This window comes from Diceros bicornis, chromosome 18 (assembly GCF_020826845.1).
Source record: "Diceros bicornis minor isolate mBicDic1 chromosome 18, mDicBic1.mat.cur, whole genome shotgun sequence".
In the NCBI taxonomy this organism is placed as follows: Eukaryota; Metazoa; Chordata; class Mammalia; order Perissodactyla; family Rhinocerotidae; genus Diceros; species Diceros bicornis.
Window position 1 is genome coordinate 40,459,764 of NC_080757.1, and position 12,788 is coordinate 40,472,551.

Here is a 12,788-nt window from a genome sequence, read left to right on the forward strand (position 1 = left end):
TGACAATCGAATTTATAAAAGGAACCAATAAAAGAAAAAGCAGGAGTTAGGAATTACTTTTTCTGGATCACGGTGCTTATAAGGCAGGTTAGAAAATAGATGATCAAATATTGTTCAATAGGTGTAAGTGCAGAGAGACCAAGATAAATTTCAGCAAAATAAAAATTGAAACAATTCCTGGTAGTTCCTAAAAGAAAGAATGTGATTTTCCATTGGAAGTTTAGGGTTACATGGGGGGAAATGAAAAAAAAAGTGGTGGCCTGAAGAACACATTATTGCTACTTGTGGTAAGTTTATTCCTCCATTCCAATCATGAATAGAAGCACTTGTTTAGCTTTCATGAGGCAGAGCTATCGATTTGTACAGTGATAGAATTACATTAGAATGTGATTCATGTCAGTGTCAATAAAGATGTTCACGTCACATGGTAACCATGACTGTAGGTATGAAGTTGAAAGATGGTTAGATGGAATCATCAAATACTGGAGATCAAAACCTTAATAAATCATCTTGTCCAACCATTTAATTTTATAGGTGTAGAAACTGACATCATTCTTATTACAAATAGCACGTTTATTAAATCCTATTATGCATGCAGTGCTAAAGGGTTATATAGAATGCAACATCCAATCTGCCTGCCTCATATCTTGCTCTAGTGCACAAATCAGCATAGTATTGATAGAAAGAATTAACCAAGGAAAAGAGTCGAATATAGAACCACTCACCTCAAAGTTCTAAATTGGAACATTGATGTTGTGCTATGGGCAACCTTTAATTTCATCTTAGCATCAGTTGATGTTAGAATACGATTGAGTCTAGGAGTGGCTGCATTTTGGAGAGGTTAGTGACTTGCTCCACTCATGCAGCCAGTATGTAGACAGAAGAACTGGGTATAAAACTCCTATCCCTCATTCCTAGATCAGTTCATTTTATTTTATACTGTGCTGCTTTCCAGGATCAATTAGAGTTAGTAAAGCTCTTTGTCTCCCGGTTTTTTAAAAAAATATTTTATACTAGCTCAAGAATAGAAATATTAGTGGTAGGCAGAGTACACTATGGAGTAGTGATTTTAAACACACAGTACCTAAGCATAAATATGTTAAAATTCTTGTGTCTTCTGTCCAGAAAAGTTTCCCCTAGAACTGCAATAAGTTACATTTGATTCCTAATTGTTTCTTGTTTCCCATAGTCAGGTTAGTTAATATTCCTCCTGGGTTTCTATGTTTGCCATACTCCTTGTATCTTCTTCATTCCATGATCATCATCTTAGTTTAGCTCTTATTATGCATCACTTGGACCAGGGCAATAGCCTCTTGATTTGTTTCTGTATAGTCCTTATATGTCTAGCCTTTGGACTTCTGTTTTTATAAGCAGCTGCCATAGAAATCATCCCAACGCCCAACTCCTGTCATGTCATTCCCCTGCCCCAAGGCTTTCAACAGCTCCTTAGTGCTTATTACATTAAGGGCATACTCCTTTGGCTAATATTCAAAGCACATAAATTTTCCAGATTTTTCTTCCACTATTACTCTACATATATCCAGTGCTCCCAGCCAAACTATCCTCTGAACAACCCCTCTCTATATACCTTTGTGTATACTATTTCCATTGTTGAGAATGGCATCTTCCCTGCAGACACCAAAATCTTAACCCATATATAATGCTAGCTTCTTTTTCAATCTTTCTTTTTCTCCCCAATCAACAGTGACTTCTCTGTCGACACCATAGTGTGTTGTACTTTTCTTCATATTTTGATTTTTAGTTGAGTTATTGTGAATTTCATTAATTCCCTAGAAGTTTCTCGCAGAGGGGAACATTTTTAACTCAATTGTAATTTTTATTGTATACCGTACAGTCTGTGACTTGCAGATGGTAAGGAGTCGGTACATTTCTGTTACGTTTAAATTTAATGAAAAAAATTAGAATGAATAAGTAAAACCAAATCTGTGTTTGCTAGGCCAAAGAAGGGAAGTTTATTAGAAAACAAACATGCCACAAGACTTAAGATCTAAGATGAGAAGAAGAGAGTTGCTACTGTTACAAAGACTTAAGAACAGTCCAAGCCTTAATGGATGAGTCTGGATCTCCGTCCAACCCCTGGTTGACTTGGGGTCTTGATGGCTCAGGGCAGGAGGTTTGTTAGGTAGAGAAAAGGGAGTTTGACTTTTTCAGAAGGTTGATTGCTTGCCCCCAGCAGTCAGAGCGTTGCTCAGCAGCGGGAGGTCCTGCAGATGGTGTGGCAGGGGGCAGGCTGGCAGCAGGAGGGGCGGTAGCAGGGGGACTGCACAGAGATGGGCCGGCAGCAGGTGGAGGCCCAGCAGCGGGGCCGGCAGACCACGGCCGTGCAGGACGTGGGGCAGCAGGTGATGGGGCGGCAGCAGCCCTCCTGCAGGGAGCACGGGTCACAGCAGAGGGGGCGGCGGCTGGGCTCGCAGATGGTGCGCGTGTAGCGGGGCACGCAGGTCACGGGGCGGCACACGGTGGTCCGGCAGGACACGGGGCGGCAGCAGCAGGGGTCGCGGCTGAAGCAGGGCTGGCAGCAGCCTCCCCCAAGGCTCCGGGAGGAGAAGGAGGAGCCACAGCAGGAGCCGGTCATAGCGGTGTCTGGGCTGGGCTGGGTTGGGCTGGTGAGAGGACCTGAGTGTTCTCAGGTGTGAATGCCTTCCTCCTGCTCTGCGCCCTTTATATACCCTGGCCCGGTGCTGATGACCTTGTTTATCTTTTGGCCAATTAAGTAGAATTTTGTTTTGATTAATGGTTGCATTGCTCATGACATGCTTGTGATCTCATTGAAGAACTCTTGTTGCATCCCTAAGTACGGACGTGTTCATGCTGTTCATCATCAGTGTCTAAGCATTCATGGCCATTTGAGGTGATAGCAACTCTTCATGCTTATTTTGAGTATGTAGCACCTGGTGAATCCTGGACAAGATGGTCCTAAAGGAACTGGAATTTTTAAAAGAAATTAAACATATAGGGGTTTGTAGAACACTGATTTGACCCCCAAGAGATCCCTTGAAAAGTCTACATGTGAAACAGACAAATGTTAGCCATATCCTTGCATGTGGATTCCATGGAAATACATTTACATATCCCTTGATACAGTGGAATGTATATGCCTTGAATGGGACTGCAGCTCACATACTTGCATGGGAGAGGCAAAAATCTATTTCTGTAAACCAGTAAGCATTGGAATAAAACATCCAAGACTGCCATGCATTTTTTTCTTTTTTCCAGTTCAGGTTGTGTGCACCTCTGGTCCTTCTGGTCACAGAACGCTGATTTTATCTCTGGAACACGACATTTTATACTTGCCTTTCTTGTGAAGAATCATGTAATAAGAAGTTTTTTCTTAATATACCTTGGCATGAGTGCTATGACCTTGAAGTGACAAGATGGAGGTTTTTTCAACCAACATTGCAAACATATCAAAGACACCATTCAAGGAAGTTGCCTTGGGATGGCCACATGGCTGTTCTGTGATGGCACTGCCAGCAATGTGATGGGTGACCTTCTTTGGGCGGTATCACCAGAGGCAGGTGAGGAGTTGCATGAGGGAAACAGTCTCATTACTTTTCAGCTGTACCCCTCCTATTATTCACCAGACAGAGTTTTGGATCACTTTAGGATCATTCCCATCATTCAAAAGAATGTGCCTCAGGCCCTGGGAGCTGAAGCTCCCCAAATGGAATTTCAAGCATAATTTCAAAACTTTAAAAGGAATGTAAATTGACTGCACGTACAGTCACAACTGGGGAAACAGAGGAGGAGAAATCAAGCAGAGTCTCATGGTTGAAGATCTTTGACTCTCTTGCATTTCACATTCTTTCTCTTGTCCACAGACACATGTGACTGTTTCAAACCAGTAACCAGAGCCTGGATAAAAATTTGCACATTCTGCTCTCTTTTTCCCCAGCTTTACTGAGATATAATTGATATATAACATTGTGTAAGTTTAAGCTGTACATTGTGATGATTTGATACAAGTATATAATATAAAATGTTTACCACAATAAGGTTAGTGAACAGATCCTTCACCTTAACACAATTATCATTTTGTTGTCATTGACGTTATGATGAGAACATTAATGCTCTACTGTCATAGCAACTTTCATATGCATATGAAAGTTTCCTATGCACCATGCACCAACATTTCATAATGCACCGTGATGTGCATTAGGTTCCCGGAATTTGTTCATCTTATAACTGAAAGTTTGTACCCTTTGACCAAAATCTCATTTCCCCTACCCCTCAGCTGCTGCCAACCACCGTTCAACTATCTATTGCCATGAGTTTGATGTTTTTAATTCCACATATAGGTGAGATCATACAATATATGTCTTCTTCTGTCTGACTTATTTCATTTAGTACACTACCCTCAAGATCCATCCGTGTTGCCACAAGTGGCAGAATTTCCTTCTTTATTATGGCTGCATAATATTCATATATATATCACATTTATTTATTCATTCTTATGTCATTAGACATTTAGGTTGTTTCCATGCCTTGACTATTAAGAATAATGCTACACTGAACATGGGAGTGCAGATATCTCTTTGAAATAGTGATTTCATCTCTTTTGGCTATATACCCAGAAGTGAGATTGCTGGATCATATGGTAGTTCTATTTTTAATTTTTTTTGAGGACTCTTCATACTGTTTTCTGTAGTAGTTGTACCGGTTTAAATTCCCACCAGCAGTGCACCAGGGTTCACTTTTCTCTACATCCTATCCAGCATTTATCTCTTGCCTTTTTGATGATAGCCATCCTAACAGTGTGAGGTGATATCACGTTGTGGTTTTGATTTACATTTCCCTTATTATTACTGAGGTTGAGCACCTTGTCATGTACCTGTTGGCCATCTGTACGTCTTCTTTGGGAAAATGTCTCTTCAAGTCCTCCGCCCATTTTTTAACTGGATTGTTTGTTTGTTTTGCTATTGAGTTGTGTGAGTTCCTTATATATTTTAGATATTAACCCCTTATCAATATATAGTTTGCAAATATTTTCTCTGGTTCCGTAGCTTGCCTTTTTGTTCTGTTGATTGTTTCCTGTGCTGTGCAGAAGCTGTCTACTTTGATGTCATCCCACTTGTTGATTTCTGCTTTTGTTGCTTGTGCCTCGCTCTCTTCAAGGCACATTGTCTCACAATCAGTTTTTTATGTCTCCGGGAGGTCTTCATGGTGACCACATTTTGTGCAAAAGAAGCTTCTTCGGAAGATACATAAAATCTCAAGTTAACAAGACTCATTTCTCTACTCCAAGCACTTCTGATCCAGAGTCATTCCAAAGAGATTTTTCTCTTCCCTTTTTAAAGATTCCTAAAGATAGAGAGTCCACGAGTCCCTCAGGAAGCTCTTCTAGTGTGTATTCAGTCCAAGACACTCATCCCCACCCTGTAGGCAAACTTCATTTCCAGGCAGAGAAAATATGGGTCATGCTTCAGTAATTCATGCCATAGAACTCTTTGGTTTGACACTGTGGCAAGTCATATGCTATTTTCTGATGCCACTGTCCTAAAACACTCATTGAAAATTTGCCACTTACTGGCTGTGTGTCCTGGGGCCAAGGGGGATAATAATAGTACATATCAAGGCTGTTATGAAGATTAAATGAGATAATATTTGTCAAGCACTAAAACAGTGCCTGGCACTTAGTACCTTGTATTTGTTAAATAAACAAAATATTTTAAAAGGTCACGTGACATTGGTGCCCTATAAACTCTAAATTTTGAATTTAGAGCAGAGATGAATGTATTTCCTATAGCAATTGATCAGTTCTCTCCTCAGTCACCACAGAATACACACTAAACAAGACTATTCAATGGGGAGTTTCATTAATAGCACGAAATTAGATAAAAATACCTGGAAGGAAGATACAGAGCCCCCTCTTCTAGAACACCAATCTCTGTAAAGGAGAGTCAGGCTATTGTTGTAGAACCGACAAAAAGAATATGTGTCAGAGTCGTGGTCAGTGGCACAAACCCTGCTGAGAACCCACAGCCCATGCAACGCAGAGTGAGGTCTCTGAAAAACATGCTTAAAAAAAAGCCTTAAAGCTGATTTAGACAGATTTCTAGTGGTCATGGGCAAGATATTTTGCATAACACATGCTAGGGCTTTATTTAGCAATATTACTCGACAATAACATTATGAACAAATTTTAACTTGAAAAGCATTGTCTTTTATTCTGAATTCTCAATTGCTTCTCCAAATGGAGAAAAACAATTGTACATATAATCTGAAATAGCTAGCAATTTTTTAAAGTTCTTAATTTGGACCATTTCCAAAGTGCACCTTATTTTATGCTATTGAGATGATCCTAAAAAGTTAAGATATGAATTCAATGTTTAATAATTTGATCATATTTTAAAGATATCAGAGAAGTCTACTATATATAACATAATCGTTTACTCTTCAGTATATATAATAAAAGACTTCTTTAGGAGTATAAACATCTGCTGTCTAATTTATCTCCTTTAAATCCATTTAGACTTTGATAGGTAGGTTTTTAAAAGCAGAGCATAATCGTGAGAAAGGTTTGAATATTTTTCCCAAAATAGATGTAGATTTTAGACAGTACATTTCATTAAAAGTAAAATATATCTTCATTTAAAAAATTATGTAATTAAGAAAAATACAAAGAATAAAATGAATATTACCCACAGTTACTCTTAGATTTTGTTGCATAATATTTCAGATTTTTTTTAGGCATAAACACAGAACATATTTTTCCTCACAAAATAGTTTAATATTTTATGGCTTACTTATTTTTTTGTTAAATATATGGCAGAACAATTGCATAATGTTTCCTAATAGGTTTACAATCTTCAACTATTTTTAACTATTTTTGGCATTTCTTGTATATTTATATTGCTTATATACTATTTGACTTTTTTCTTGTTTATACCTCATGTCCTAAGTAGATTATAACATCTTTGAAGCAGGAGCCCTCTTTTATTCCTTTATATTCCCTCTGGGTGGTCAAGTCAATGCCTTATTCATAGTAGAAGTTCAATAATCATGTGTAGATTGACAGTGATTGATTACTTTGCTGGAACATGCCATCAATGCCTACTTCCTGAGCACTAAGATAAGCAGCCCTCGGGATCCAGTGTGGATGTAATATCCACAAGTGTCAACATTGTGAATAATGTTCTGAATAACAATCTGATCTATAACACATAGAAGGGCGTGCATTCTCTGAAGTAGCAGTTATACTTGGGCACAAAAGCCAAAAGAATACAATCACTCCAGGCAGAGGAACGTGTCTCCCACCACATAAGAGGAAGTGTTCCACCTAAAGGTTTCCTGTCAGGAGGCTTGCATTCTTCTGGGTCTTTTCTGAACATCAGTGGTTGGAATTACATTGTAATTAAATTAGTAAGTAACTTATTTAATCTTTCATTACTCATTGCTCTTCAACTTCAAAAACAGTTGATTGGCCAGATGTTACCGAAGGTTCTTTCCACCTCTAATATACCGGGCTTTCTGTGATGTGTGAACAGGTGTCAATTCAGTGAATGAACCCTCCAACTAGGAATATGCGTCAGCCCAGAGGCAGCCTCCTAACTGGTCATCATTGGCGGACGTTTCTCAGGTGTTTGGCGTGTGTCTGGATTGTAGGCACAAGTGACCCTGTATACACGGTGAAGATATAGCCGTTCCCACCCTCCTCACTCGGCTACTGTGCCCTATAAATGCCATTTACAAGGATAATAAGGGAACTACCCAGACTTATGTTATTTCAGAGAACAATTTCAGTGGGTGACTCCACATCTTGCTTTGAATGTCTCTGGACAAAACAGAGAGACAGAATTTACTAAAAGGAAATAGCACAAAGACCATGATTTCTATGCTGGGAGGACTAAGTTTATTAGAAAACAGACAACATGATATAGGAGTTAGACTGGGGTCTTGAGAGGACAGGGTATTCTTCGTCAGTGGTTAGTATGAAAAGGCGTCTTCAGTGCCTACCATGAGCTAGTTTGAAGAGATGAGGAATGGGCTTCTCAAGAAAATGCACGTTGTTCTGCTGCGAAGTGCTGAGTGACATCAGAGTGGACCCAGCCATCTACTGGGGGACCCTTAGTGACGATCCACACTGCTCAGCAGCGGGAGGTCCTGCAGATGGTGCGGCAGGGAGCAGGCTGGCAGCAGGAGGGGCGGTAGCAGGGGGACTGCACAGAGATGGGCCGGCAGCAGGTGGAGGCCCAGCAGCGGGGCCGGCAGACCACGGCCGTGCAGGACGTGGGGCAGCAGGTGATGGGGCGGCAGCAGCCCTCCTGCAGGGAGCACGGGTCACAGCAGAGGGGGCGGCGGCTGGGCTCGCAGATGGTGCGCGTGTAGCGGGGCACGCAGGTCACGGGGCGGCACACGGTGGTCCGGCAGGACACGGGGCGGCAGCAGCAGGGGTCGCGGCTGAAGCAGGGCTGGCAGCAGCCTCCCCCAAGGCTCCGGGAGGAGAAGGAGGAGCCACAGCAGGAGCCGGTCATAGCGGTGTCTGGGCTGGGCTGGGTTGGGCTGGTGAGAGGAGTTGAGTGTTCTCAGGTGTGAATGTCTTCCTCCTGCTCTGCGCCCTTTATATACCCTGGCCCGGTGCTGATGACCCCCAGGACACACGGTCATGTCCTTGTTTTTTTTTATTCTTTTTGAAATAGCACTGGCAGATTAGTAAGCTCTCTAGACATTTTTTTTTAGGTGCTCAGATACTTGTAAAAAACTCTGTTTTCCTTATTTAATAGAAACTCATTATATTTTGCTATTTATGGTTCAAATAAGAACTTAATGACCCTAATTTCAGAGTCTCCAATTATCTTTATAATTCAGTGATGCTTTTGCCAGCTAATGTCTTGATAGCACAGAGTGGCTGTCATGCTCTTTGGGTTACTTACTAAGAGTGAAAGTGAATTCCCCAAGGTGTGAGTGTCCTTTTCCAATGCTAAGCCTCCAGGGCAAAACAAGTTCGGAACAATACTATAGGAATATTTTAAAAGTCGTGGTTTGTCAGTAAAAGAATAGTTTTCCAGTCCACTTTCTGGAGCTATAGGAATGCATCTTAGTAGGCCTCCATCATCAGTGTTTTGTTTTTTCCACTTTTTTTTTTATTTTGGTAAGTTTACTCTCAACCATTTTCGTGTGTACAGTTTAGTGGCATTAAATGCATTCACAGTGTTGTGCAACCATCAGCACCATCCATCTCCAGAACTCTTTTGTCTTGCAAAACTGAAACTCTGTACCTGTCAGACAATAACTGTTCATGTCCTGCTCTCTCCAGCCCCTGGCAACCACCACTGTACTTTTTAAAATATTGTCTCCTCTTTTCCCCCATACCCCAGCCTATGGGGACCACTATTCTATGAATTCGGCTTTTTTTTCGGTCTTAGATACATGCTCATTGATTTCTGTAGTCATATCTTTCCAAACCAAGGCGAGTTTCATTATTTATAATCTTCATGACAGTCAGTATCATTGAGTTCTACGTTCCAAGCATTGTGCTAGAAGAAATAAATGTATTAATTTATTCTTCATAACAATCCTATGAGGTATGTATTGTTATATTCCTCATTTTACACATAAGGGACCAGATAAGTGACTTGCCTAAGGTCAGATATCTAGTAATGTTGGAGCCAATATTTACTCTAAAAACTTCTATGGAACAATATCTGTAAGCCCAAGAAGCTGAAGAATGGAATTATGGGTTACACAACCCTTGTCATTAAGGAACGTCTGTTCTCTTTAGGAACTTTATCAGAGAATTTAGTTTTATAACAGTGATTTTATTTATTTTAATAGTGAAATGGTTACTTTTTACAGTCATCTGAAAGAAGTCCATGTCTTACCCAAATCGTCAGGAATTGGAGGGAGTTATCTCCCACACAATCTTATCAAAATTCCAAAACACACCTGAAGGAGACAGTATCAAAGTTGGACGCAATTGTGTGGTCATGGGGCACCGTGAACAAAGCCACCATCTAGATGAAGGCTCAGTCTGCCAGCATGACAAAACCTCCAGGCAGCCATCCCCGCCAGTGGTAGTCTCCAGGCCCACCTTGCCCATACCCTAGAGTCTCTTGCTCCAATGTCATCCCCGTGGACTATGCTTGAGCTCATTCCTGCTTACAGAACCAGTTGTGATTTTCACTTGTTTCAAACTATCAGGGCCTGTAGGAAAATCATGGCACTCAGCCATTTCGTAGCTTCTTCCTCTGGATTTTCTTGGTTCTGACCTTTTGCTTTACAACGAGGTCTGTTCCAGGTCTGTGGTTGAAGCCTCCAGTTTCAGCCTTCTTCTTGATCATTCTGCTTGCACAGTCCCTTGCAGCTTACTCAGACCTGCACCAGCCACTGTAGCTGCCCAGGGCATTGAGTTACTGTGGAAACAAACATGATCCAATAATAATGATGAGCTTGAGAGAAAACAAAGCACTCTACATCTGAGGAAATATTGTAAGATGAAGAGGCCTCTAGAAGGCTAGCAGTAAAAATTCTGGGATGAAGGAAAACAGATGTAGTTAGAGAATTTAAAAAATGGTGATCAAGAATATATAGAAAGAAATTGGACTTGTGAGCCCATCCATTAGTAAACTATCAAACCCTTAATAAAGAGAAAACTCCATTGCGCACATACTGACAATGTTAAAGTTCTTAATATAACGGGCTACTTGTTGAGAAACTTGGACCATATTTCAAGAAAACTACTTTCTTCATGAGGTGGCTTAGTGTTTTATTGTAAGAATGCACATGTCCAGTGTGAGGAGAGAGCTGGGGTGGGATGAAATGTTTCTCTCTTCCAACCCCTTAGAGCTTACTCAATCATTCAACAAATAATTTCTGAGTATATACTATGTGCCAAACACTGTGTGGATCAGTGGGAATCCAACAGTGAACAAAGTCAATCTAGATCCAGGCCTGGACAACGCTTGTCTTGCCCGACTCCTCTCGCTGGGCAGGTAGATACGCCCAAGCATACAAGCAGCCCTTCCAGAAAACGCTTTTAGATCAGGTGTTGGGAACTCAATACGTGTTTCTCCAGAAAACAATAGTGGTTAGTTTCCTGACCAGCCTAAAAGTGTTTTTAACAACAACAAAAACATCCAGTGTGGATTAATGTTATCACTATTTCAAATACGTTGGCATTGTTTTTTTGTTTGTTTGTTTGTTTGTTTTTTGTGAGGAAGATCAGCCCTGAGCTAACATCCATGCCAATCCCCCTCTTTTTGCTGAGGAAGACCGGCTCTGAGCTAACATCTATTGCCAATCCTCCTCCTTTTTTTCCCCAAAGCCCCAGTAGATAGTTGTATGTCATAGCTGCACATCCCTCTAGTTGCTGTATGTGGGACGCGGCCTCAGCATGGCCGGAGAAGCGGTGCGTCGGTGCGCACCCGGCATCCGAACCCGGGCCGCCAGTAGCTGAGCGCACGCACTTAACCGCTAAGCCCCGGGGCCGGTCCCGTTGGCATTGTTTTAATGGTAAAATTGCTTGGAGTTCTAAATTAGAATGATTCCAACCAAGCTACATTTCTCCCTCTCTTCTCAGCAGCAGTGACTCCACCGGAATCAGAATTGGCCTTAGTGCTGCTGGAGTGAGCCATGGAAAAGATGGGATAGGGGTTCTTCCAGCATAGGTGTTCAGTGGTTAAGGATGCCCAGGTACCAATTGATATTAATCACTGCATAGTTTTCTAAATCAGGGAACGAAGAGGGCTCTGACTTAGGCTTCCTCCACCTTATCACATGTGTGTGGATGATTCATGAGTCAAGTTCATGATCAGAAAGACCTGCTATAGTCTCTCCATTTCCGTAGCATCAACACAAAACCGGTGGCTTGAAACATGAAGGTGCTTCACATAAAAATTATTTGAATTGCTAATTACAGACCTTGCACCTGAATTTTCCCTAAAGCTAAAAAAATGGCCCTTCAAAAATCCTTCTTCCTTTGGTTCTTCTGGTTCTGTACACCATAACTGAAGCTAAAATAAGCTTTCAAAGATGAATAAACAATAAAGAGAAACACATTTGCTCCCCAGAAATACAATTTTATTATTTTACCATGCAAAAACCCAGCATAAATGTAATATTATCCTGGAAAAATATCCCATCTTGAAATAGTAGAGAAGTGATGAGGAGTCAGGGGGCTAGAGCTCCATTCAAGAAGAATTTTGATCTTTGTTTACTTGTTTTCTCAAGCCAGGAATTCAAATGATGAAAGCTGGAATTTTTCTAAAGATTGTCAGAGGGCCAGGATTAGCTGCGTAACTATGTAGGTATCGGATAGACAATTGCTGTTGAGTTAGTTATTGAAGAGCAGGTAGGCTTAAAGGTAATATCTCTCATCTGATCCATCAAGGGTGGGAAGAGTTTGCACATGTTTCCGAACTCCTGCGAATGTTTCCTGCTGCTCAGCAGCGGGAGGTCCTGCAGATGGTGCGGCAGGGAGCAGGCTGGCAGCAGGAGGGGCGGTAGCAGGGGGACTGCACAGAGATGGGCCGGCAGCAGGTGGAGGCCCAGCAGCGGGGCCGGCAGACCACGGCCGTGCAGGACGTGGGGCAGCAGGTGATGGGGCGGCAGCAGCCCTCCTGCAGGGAGCACGGGTCACAGCAGAGGGGGCGGCGGCTGGGCTCGCAGATGGTGCGCGTGTAGCGGGGCACGCAGGTCACGGGGCGGCACACGGTGGTCCGGCAGGACACGGGGCGGCAGCAGCAGGGGTCGCGGCTGAAGCAGGGCTGGCAGCAGCCTCCCCCAAGGCTCCGGGAGGAGAAGGAGGAGCCACAGCAGGAGCCGGTCAT

At 42.0% G+C, this 12,788-nt stretch overlaps 3 protein-coding genes across 3 annotated transcripts; all 3 read right to left on the reverse strand.

Annotated features, from left to right (window-relative positions):
- Window positions 1–2,209: 2,209 nt before the first annotated feature.
- Window positions 2,210–2,596, reverse strand: LOC131417460 (keratin-associated protein 2-1-like). The gene has a single exon (XM_058560926.1). It carries the CDS (start codon window positions 2,594–2,596, stop codon window positions 2,210–2,212), a length of 387 nt encoding a protein of 128 aa, XP_058416909.1.
- A 5,512-nt stretch (window positions 2,597–8,108) lies between these two features.
- LOC131417463 (keratin-associated protein 2-1-like) lies at window positions 8,109–8,495 on the reverse strand. Its single transcript, XM_058560930.1, has one exon. The coding sequence runs from the start codon at window positions 8,493–8,495 to the stop codon at window positions 8,109–8,111; it is 387 nt and encodes a 128-aa protein (XP_058416913.1).
- Window positions 8,496–12,401: 3,906 nt separating this feature from the next.
- On the reverse strand, window positions 12,402–12,788 carry LOC131417462 (keratin-associated protein 2-1-like). The gene has a single exon (XM_058560928.1). The coding sequence runs from the start codon at window positions 12,786–12,788 to the stop codon at window positions 12,402–12,404; it is 387 nt and encodes a 128-aa protein (XP_058416911.1).

What these genes read in the sequence shown, in the direction of transcription:
- LOC131417462 (XM_058560928.1), bottom strand. Translation starts at nt 12,788, where the DNA reads ATGACCGGCTCCTGCTGTGGCTCCTCCTTCTCCTCCCGGAGCCTTGGG.
- LOC131417460 (XM_058560926.1), bottom strand. Translation starts at nt 2,596, where the DNA reads ATGACCGGCTCCTGCTGTGGCTCCTCCTTCTCCTCCCGGAGCCTTGGG.
- LOC131417463 (XM_058560930.1), bottom strand. Translation starts at nt 8,495, where the DNA reads ATGACCGGCTCCTGCTGTGGCTCCTCCTTCTCCTCCCGGAGCCTTGGG.